General features: G+C 52.8%; 1 protein-coding gene across 1 annotated transcript in view; it reads left to right on the plus strand.

Annotated features, from left to right (window-relative positions):
- Positions 1–9,158, plus strand: part of STX1B (syntaxin 1B) — a 10,150-nt gene extending 992 nt beyond the window's left edge. The window contains exons 2-9 of the mRNA XM_017515453.2: positions 62–263; positions 355–429; positions 3,490–3,563; positions 4,012–4,120; positions 4,290–4,363; positions 7,958–8,095; positions 8,202–8,312; positions 8,539–9,158. Of these exons, the coding sequence (XP_017370942.2) occupies positions 62–263; positions 355–429; positions 3,490–3,563; positions 4,012–4,120; positions 4,290–4,363; positions 7,958–8,095; positions 8,202–8,312; positions 8,539–8,619 (864 nt within the window). The 3' untranslated portion in view covers positions 8,620–9,158. The remainder of the gene's footprint in view (positions 1–61; positions 264–354; positions 430–3,489; positions 3,564–4,011; positions 4,121–4,289; positions 4,364–7,957; positions 8,096–8,201; positions 8,313–8,538) is intronic.
- The last annotated feature ends 327 nt before the right edge of the window (positions 9,159–9,485 follow it).

Here is a 9,485-nt window from a genome sequence, read left to right on the forward strand (position 1 = left end):
CAACTTCCTTTTCCCTGTTCCCCACTTCTCTGCCCTTGCACCCTCCCTGGCCTTTTATCAGCCCTTCTGGGGCTGGTCCATCCCCCTGAACCCTGGCTGGTTCCCCTGGAACCTCCTGTTTGGCCTGACAACTTGGCTGGGTATAGCCGATTTTCTGCTCCAGGTGGAAGAGATCCGGGGCTGCATTGAGAAACTGTCAGAGGATGTGGAGCAGGTGAAAAAACAGCATAGCGCCATCCTGGCCGCCCCCAACCCAGATGAGAGTGAGTGTGGCTGCCGTTGGCTGTGGGGTGGGAGGAGAAGGGGCCTGTGGCTCCCACCTACACCTCTCACCTCCCCTTGCCCTCCCCTCAGAGACCAAACAGGAGCTGGAGGACCTCACTGCAGACATCAAGAAGACGGCCAACAAGGTTCGGTCCAAATTGAAAGGTGAGGAGTACAACCCCTTAACCAGGAAGGAAAAGAACTGTAAGTGGACCGCGGTGGCTCAGGCCTGTAATCCCAGCACTTTGGGAGGCCAAGGCCAGGCCAATTGCTCGATCCCAGGAGTTCAAGACCAGCCAGGGCAACATCGCAAAATTCTGTCTCTACAAAAAATACAAAAATTAGCTGGGCATGATAGTGTGTGCCTTGGTTCTAGCTACTTGGGGCACTGAGGCATGAGAATCACTTGAGTCCGGGGATTGAGGCTGCAGTGAGCCAAGATCATGCCACTGCACTCCAGCCTGGGTGACAGATCAAGACCCTGTCTCAAAAAAAAAAAAAGGCTGAGCTTGGTGGCTCATGCCTGTAATTCCAGCACTTTGGGAGACCAAGACAGGCAGATCACCTAAGGTCAGGAGTTCAAAATCAGCCTGGCCAAAATGGTAAGATTCCTATCTCTACTAAAAATGCAAAAAATTAGCCGGGTGTGGTGGTGGGTGCCTATAATCCCAGCCACTTGGGAGGCTGAGGCAGGAGAATCATTTGAACCTGGGAGGTGGAGATTGCAGTGAGTTGAGATCATGCCACTGTACTCCAGCCTGGGTGACAGAGTGAGACTCCTTCTCAAAAAAAAAAGAGAAAAAGAAAAGAAAAAAGAAAAAACAAACCTCTGCCATCCATTGGGCAAAATAGGACTTTCTCCAAGGAATTTCTACAAAGTTCCAGGAGCCAGATTATTAAACAGTGAGAAAGCACAAAACGCCAGCTTTCTCCCTAGCTCCAGTTCTTTGGAGAAAGATATATGATAGGAAATGAGGGAGAGGAGAGTGTTTATGTAAACTGCATCTGAGCCCTGCTGCTTCTACCAGCATGAGGGTTCACCAGAAAAAGGTGGTCTTCCGACTGGCTTCAGTTTCATTAAGTCCTCATTTCTCCTGAGCAGGCCCCCGGCATAGCACAGAGCACCCAGTGGGTGGGCCCGGCAAATGCCTCTGAATCAGTATCCTTGGCTCAGGACAGATTGGACTTGTGTGGCTGACATCAGGGGCTGGCAATCTTTCAAGAGGGACTTGCCAAATGTTCATTTATTCACTGTAATTTTAGGACTTGGGTGCTGGTAATAACCACCTTTCCCCAAAGCACCGTGGGTTGGGAACCTCCTTGTCTGCTCATACCAGGGAAATAGCAGTGTTACTGGCATGCTGTTTTGCGTGCCCCTGGTAAGTCAGTATTGGAAAACGTAGGCCGAGCACCTCCAGTGTCCGAGGCACATTGCTAGGCTTTGGGGAAGAGGAGCTGTATCAGCCGCCTGGCCCCCAGAGCACTGACCTTGGCCCAGGGAGAGGAGAGTAGTAACTCCACGCCCTCTGGACTCAAGGGGAGGCCATATGTGAGCCTCTGATTCGGATTGGTAAAAACAAGCCCTTTGTACTCAGGAGAGTTTGCTGGATGGAACTGTCTGAATTTGGGAGCACATTAAGTGCAAATCCGGCCTCCACCATCAGCTCACCCTGGACAAGTCCCCTACCCTCAGCTTCCTTATCAGTACAGTAAGACAGATGAAAGTAATATCAAAATCAGCTTGCTTTTTAGGGGGTGAGGAGCATCAGAATCTTTTTTTTCCAAAGTCATACAAAGAATTCCAATATATAAAACATAAAAGTCAGGTTGTTCTATCTGTGCTGGAGCTGGAAGCACCTACCTGCTTGGCCTCCCTTCATTCTCTGCAACAGCCCCTAAAATTCCTTCTCAGAAACAGGGTTTCTGCTGGCAGTTTAAAATCCCCTGGGCTCAATGGTTTTTCTAGGCCCATCAAGCCTTGACCTTGAATGTTCTCTGTAAGACCCTAGGGAGGGCTCTGTGGGTGAGGGGTTCAGGGATAGATGGAGAAAGAAGTTGGAAAAAGTGGCTGTGGTTTAGAAAAGCTAACCTTTGAGACCTCCAGGAAAGGAGAGAGGATTCTCTTCATCTTCTTCCAGCTGGTGGCAGGAGCTCAGGCTTTGAGTGTGACCTTGAGTGAGTGGTTTCACCCATTGGAACCTCAGTTTCTAGTCTAAAACATGAGCTGATATCACCGAACTCCCAGGAATGTTGTAAAAAGTAAATGAGATCCTGTAAGAGACCCCTCCCTCCAGACTTGGCCCCAACCCCAAGGCTGACAGTCGGGTGCCAATCTGGGCCAGCCGAGTCCAGTATCCCTGGGCTGCATGTTGCTGGGCCAGAGCTGTCACTCAGTTGGGGGAGCCTCAGGGTGCCATCCGGCCTGTACCTCCCCCACTGCCAGCAGAACAGAGGAGGAGTGAGGCTCTCAGGAGCAGCCCGGAGGCCTGCGAGGTCTGAGAGGCCGGTGATTCATCCCTGCTGCATTTTCTGATCTCACCGAGGTAGATTTTCCCACAATCTGTTTTTTAGAAAATCGGAATGATAATGTCAAGAGTACGTGATCCAGAAGCAGGAATCTCAGTTAATCTGTGCACTTTTCCAGAACATCCTTCAGAAGTGGGAATTCCCGGATCGGGGATCACCTTGCAGGGCAGGGGGAGGGCTGCTTTCTCCCTTGGAATATTCATATGTTTGCCCTTGAATTTCCCAGGGAAAGAGGGGCCACTAGAGCCTGACCCACCTAGAGGTGCCTGCCTTCCGCCAGAAAAAACGCAGGTTGCATTCTTGCCTCCTGTCCAGAGGCTGTAGGAAGTGGGGAGCACCCCACATTTAGGGCCCCTCCGCGGGCTGGGCTGGCACCCCCTCATGGGGTTGGACAGGAGTTACCACTGGTGGGACTTTCCAAGACTCAGTTCTGCGACTATAACAAATAGCCCCCTTCTGTCTGGTGACCGTCTGACCCTCAGTATCCCCTCCTGCTGGCCTTCGGAACCCCTCAAACGTCTGTCCATCTATCTTCTGGCTCCTAACCCCACTCTGGGGCATCGCTGCCCGCACTCGCCCAGGGCATGACGTTTCTCCCGGGCCCGGCGCTGCCGCGGGGTGTTGACCCTTTGTACGTCCCGGACCCACACCCCATGTGTCCCGGGCCTCCCGCCCATCACTGCGCCCTCTCTTCCGCAGCGATCGAGCAAAGCATTGAACAAGAGGAGGGGCTGAACCGTTCCTCCGCGGACCTGCGCATCCGCAAGACCCAGGTAGGAGGCAGCAGCCCAGCAGGGGCCCGGCCGGGACCAGGCTGGAGGCGGGCGGACCAGGGCTCTGGCACATGCGGGGCCGTGGTCATGGAGGACGGGGGCGTGGTCACGGAGAACGAGGGCGTGGTCGTGGAGGACGAGGGCGTGGTCGTGGAGGACGAGGGCGTGGTCATGGAGGACGGGAACGGGGCTCGGAGAGGGCGGGGCCGAGCTGCATCTCAGTGCCGGAGCTGTGTCTCTTTCTAGTGCTGGCATAAGAAGTGGGTACCCGGCTCGTAGGGGACCCTGAACCTGTCAGGGTTTGGGATCGCGTCCCAAGCTGAAGAAGGGACCGTAAACTAATTCAGCGCGTCCTCCCCATTCTGCCCATGCTCTGCCTCCTCTCCCGCCTCGGTCTCTGCTCCCTGACTCCCTCCCTGATCCGTCTGTCCTCCCACCCCCACCCTAGCACTCCACACTGTCCCGGAAGTTCGTGGAGGTAATGACTGAATATAACGCGACCCAGTCCAAATACCGGGACCGCTGCAAGGACCGGATTCAGCGGCAACTGGAGATCAGTACGTGTGTCCCCCACCCCAGGACCCCAAACTCTCCGGGGCTGCCCAAGTCCTCGCAGGCCTTTCCTCTCTGGAGGAGGCGCCTGGCCTAAGGCAGGGTGGGAGGGTGGGCTCCGGGTTGCTGCTCCATCACCCCAGCCCCTGAGCAGGGACTCCTTTCTTTCCGCAGCTGGAAGGACCACGACCAACGAAGAACTGGAAGACATGCTGGAGAGCGGGAAGCTGGCCATCTTCACAGACGATGTGAGCCGCGGGTGGGGCGGGCTGTGTTTCTGGAAAGATTTCGCCTCCCCTCCCTAAGTTCAGGTTGAACTAAGGTCCCAAAGCCACTCTGGAAAAATGAGCAACAGGAAGCCTGAGCCTGAAACTGGGGAATTCCATGGGAGTGAAGCAGGAAGGCTCCCCCATCAGATGGCGGAGTCGTGTGCCAGGCACTGTTCTAAGCACTTTCCATCATCACATTCACCCACCAACTCATTTAATCCTCACACACCCCTTCGAGGGAACCCCATTTCACAGAAGAGGAATACTGGCCCAGAGAGATGAAATCACTTGGCAAGATCTCAGAGCAAGGGGCAGAGCCAGGACTTGAAATCTGTCTAGTTTCAGAGTCAGAACTCTTGAGCCCTAGGATGCACCACATACTCTGCTACTGAAGCAGGTCATGTCACCGGAGAACGGATTTGCCTACCTTAAAAAAAAAAAAAAAAATTTTATATATATATATATATATATATATATATATATATTTGTTTTTAATTTTAAAACGTTTTTGTTTTTGTTTTTTGTAAGATGGAGTTTTGCTCTTGTTGCCCAGGCTGGAGTGCAATGGCACAATTTCAGTTCACTGCAGCCTCCCACCTCCCGGGTTCAAGCAATTCTCCTGCCTCAGCCCCCCAAGTAGCTGGGATTACAGGCGCGCACCACCACACTAATTTTTGTATTTTTAGTAGCGATGGATTTTCACCATGTTGACAAGGCTGGTCTTGAACTCCTGGCCTCAGGTGATCCACTCACCTTGGCCTCCCAAAGTGCTGGGATTACAAGCATGAGCCACCGAGCCTCGCCTGAAAAAACTTTTTTTGTAGAGATGGCGGGGGTGGGGGGGTCTTCCTCTGTTGCCCAGGCTGGTCTCGAACTCCAGGGCTCAAGCAATCTACTTGCCTCAGCCTTCCATAGTGCTGGGATTACAGATGTGAACCATGAAACTCAGCCTAATTTGCCTACATTTTGAAGATTTTTTTGTTTGTTTGGTTTTGGTTTTTTGTTTGAGATGAAGTCTCGCTCTTGTGCCCCAGGCTGGAGTGCAGTGGTGCGATCTTGGCTCACTGCAACCTCCACCTCACAGGTTCAAGCGATTCTCCTGCCTCAGCCTCCCGAGTAGCTGGCATTACAGGTGCCCACCACCACTCCTGGCTAAAGAGTTTTTTTTTTTTTTAAACAAGTTTTAGTTTTGCTTAGGTTTCCCCCCTCTGCGCTGCCCTTGTCCTTTTAAGCTCAGGGCTATAATCCCAGCATTTTCGGAGGCCGATGCGGATGGATCACCTGAGGTCAGGAGTTCAAGACCAGCCTAGCCAATGTGTAGAAAACCCGTCTCTACTAAAAATACAAGAATTAGCCAGGCACAGTGGCGCATGCCTGTAATCCCAGCTGCTAGGGGGGCTGAGGTAGGACGATCGCTTGAACTTGAGAGGCGGAGGTTGCAGTAAGCCAAGATCCTGCCACTGCACTCCAGCCTGGGCAACAGAGCAAGAATCCGTCTCTTAAAAAAAGAAAGAAAGGATGGGCTTTCCCCGAACCTAGTTCTTGTTTCTCTCAGTGGACCTTTGCCCCGGCCTGCCCACTCCAGTCTTCATTTCTGCTTCTGGTAGCAAAATGACTCTGGTTAAGGGTTCTAGACTAGGTTTAAAGTATGTGCTATGACTGTCTTAACAGTTTTCAGCTCACTGTTATTTGGAGAACTGATCTTTCTTAAAATGCATTGAGCAGCCCAGCGTGGTGGCTCACACCTATAATCCCAGTACTTTGGGAGGCCAAGGCAGGTGGATCGCTTGAGCCCAGAAGTTCAAGACCAGCCTGGGCAGCAAAGTGAGACCCCATCTCTACAAAAAAAAGTGTGTTGTTGTCATTGTTTGAGACGGAGTCTCATTCTGCCGCCCAGGCTTTAGTGCAGTGGTGCGATCTCAGCTCACTGTAATCTCCGCCTCCTGGGTTCAAGCAATTCTCCTGCGTCAGCCTCCCAAGTAGCTAGGACTACAGGCATGCGCCACTACGCCCAGCTAATTTTTTTGTATTTTTAGTAGAGATGGGGTTTCACCATGTTGGTCAGGCTGGTATCGATCTCCTGACCTCATGATCCACCCGCCTCACCCTCCCAAAGTGCTGGGATTACAGATGTGAGCCACTGCGCCTGGCCCCAGAAAAAGTTTTTTTAATTTAAAAAATAATTTCTTTTAATGTAGGCAAATCCGTTCTATGGTGAAATGACATGCTTTAATTAGCCAGGCATAGTGGTGTGTATCCGTGGTCCCAGCTCCTCGGGAGGCTGAGATGGGAGGATTGCCTTAGCCCAGAAGGTCAAGGCTGCAGTGAGCTATGATCGCACCACTGTACTCCAGCCTAGGCGACAGAGTGCGACCCAGTCTCAACAAAGAACAAGAACCAAAAAAAACAGACTGGGAGACTGAACGCTGTCCAAACAGCCATTGGATGATTTTGGCTTATAGGATGCTTATAGGATGAGGAGGAGATGAGGGTAGAGGGAGTCTGTGCCTTGACTGCTGACTGGAAGGTGTGGAGCCTAGGGTAGTGGGGAGCCATGGCAGGCTGTAGAGCAGAGGAGTGGTTTGATGTGGTAAGAACAGTGAGTAATTTGGGAAGTGAGTCACCTGCCTCAGGCTAGGTATTTGTGGAGAGGAGGCATATCTGACTGTGGGTGGAAGTCTCTTCCCCACTGGCTTTCTTTTCTTTTTTTTTTTTTTTTTTTTTTTTTTTTTTTTTTTTTTTTTTTTTTTTTTTTTTTTTTTTTTTTTTTTGGCATGGTCTTACTCTGTGGCCCACATGCTGGAGTGCAGTAAAGCAATCATAGCTCACTGTAGCCTCGACCTCGTGGGCTCAGGCGATCCTCCTGCCTCAGCCTCCTGAGTACCTGGGACCACAGGCAACACCATGCCCAGCTAATTTCTGTGTTTTTTGTTTTTTGTTGGTAGAGACAAGGTCTCGCTCTGTTGCCTAGGCTGGCCTCAAACTCCTGGGCTCAAGCGATCCTCCTGCCTTGGACTCCCAGAGTGCTGGGGTTACAGGCCTCTACCCACGGACTCTTTTTTTTTTTTTTGAGATGGAATTTCACTGTTGTCGCCCAGACTGGAATGCCATGGTGCTATCTCAGCTCACTACAACCTCTGCCTCCCAAGTTCAAGCAATTCTCCTGCTTCAGCCTCCTGAGTAGCTGGGATTACAGGTGCCTACCACGATGCCAGCTAATTTTTGTATTTTTAGTAGAGACTTGGTTTCACCGTGTGGGCCAGGCTGGTCTTGAACTCCTGATCTCAGGTGATTGGCCCGCCTTGGCCTCCCAAAGTGCTGGGATTACAGGCGTGAGCCATCATGCCTGGCTGATATGTACATATTAACTCACTCAGTCTTCACAACCACCCTGTGAGATGGGCACTGTTATGATCCACTTTTTCTAGGTGGGGAAACAGGCTAAGAGCAGGTAAATAATGTGCCTAAGGTTTCAGCTAGTAAATGACACCAGATTTGACCCTGGCCACTTGCTGCCGTGGAGGCGCTCATGGGGGTGAAGGGTGATCGTAGCTCTCCCCTTCGTCGCCCTAGATCAAAATGGACTCACAGATGACAAAGCAGGCGTTGAACGAGATCGAGACGAGGCACAATGAGATCATCAAGCTGGAGACCAGCATCCGAGAGCTGCACGACATGTTTGTGGACATGGCCATGCTTGTGGAGAGCCAGGTACCAGCTCTGCCACCCATGCCACCCTGGGAGCCTCCCCGGGGCCAAAGTCCCCTCTTCCAACCCAGCTCCCACCCCTCCCTGTGCATGTCTCCTCCGTCTGCAGGGAGAGATGATTGACCGCATCGAGTACAACGTGGAACATTCCGTGGACTACGTGGAGCGAGCCGTGTCCGACACCAAGAAAGCAGTGAAATATCAGAGCAAGGCCCGGAGGGTGAGCGGGGCAGGCGGCCTGGGGGTAGGCGGGGAGCCCAAGGCTGAGCCTGGGCTGAGGTGAGTGATGGCAGCGGGCGGGAGGCCTTATCTCTGGCTCTGACCTCTTCCTGTTTCTGTTTTCTCTCCCTCTTCTCCCTGTCACCCTCTGCCCCGTTTGTCCCTGCATCTGTCCGTCTGTTGGTCTCTCCCACTATCTCCCTGTCTCGCTCCTCTTTCTGCTGCAGAAGAAAATCATGATCATCATTTGCTGTGTGGTGCTGGGGGTGGTCTTGGCGTCATCCATTGGGGGGACGCTGGGCTTGTAGGCCCCCCCACTTTCTCTCTCCCAGACCCCTCCCCCACCACATCGGGAGCAATACCCCCACCACTCCTTTTACTCCATCCCCTGCTCCAGGCTCACCCCCAAAACAGACCCAGGCAGCCCCACCCCTCCTCCACCCCCACGGCAGACCCTGGTGTCCCTGGACCTCACCGGGCCACGGACCCCCCGCCCCCGCACGTAGATTGCAGCAGGCGTGATTACACATGCACACCAACATGCATGCCGCCGGCACATGCTCAAGACGTGTGGACACCCCAGCGTGCGTGTACATGTGATGTGTGTGATGCACCAGAGCACCCCCCGCCCCCACCTTGGGTATGTGTGTGGTCTGAGCTTCCCCCTTCACCGGGGCTGTCGTGTAGACTGCAGCCAGGTGTAACCCAGCAGCCCACCACACCCTCTCTGTCTTCTGTGAACAGTGTGTGCGCGCATGAGACCACAGATCTGTTGACACATCATTTGTGTGCGTGGAATTTTGTGTTTGAGTGTTTGAACCTAATGCAACAGCAACAAAGCCACTGATACCCGAGCCCTTCGTGTCTGCTACAAACCAAGCAGGTGGTGCGTGTGTACTCACTCACATTCTCGGAGGATCCAGGAAGGCCCAGGTACACGTAGGCCATGGCAGACACCCCACATCTTCGTTTCCCCAGGGGTTGCTGCGTGTCCCGGGAGGGTGTGTGTGTGTGTGTGTGTGTGTATGAGACAAGTATGTGCCTGAAGTGTTGATAGGTCTTCTCAGACCGAGCCCTCCACACTGTGGATTGGACATCTGTTTTGGGCGGGCATAGAAATGTGTATTTCTTACTACCTAGAATGCGGCTCTTTGTGTGTGTGTGTGTGTGTGTG

Source organism: Cebus imitator, unplaced genomic scaffold, assembly GCF_001604975.1.
Source record: "Cebus imitator isolate Cc_AM_T3 unplaced genomic scaffold, Cebus_imitator-1.0 Scaffold552, whole genome shotgun sequence".
Taxonomy (NCBI): domain Eukaryota; kingdom Metazoa; phylum Chordata; class Mammalia; order Primates; family Cebidae; genus Cebus; species Cebus imitator.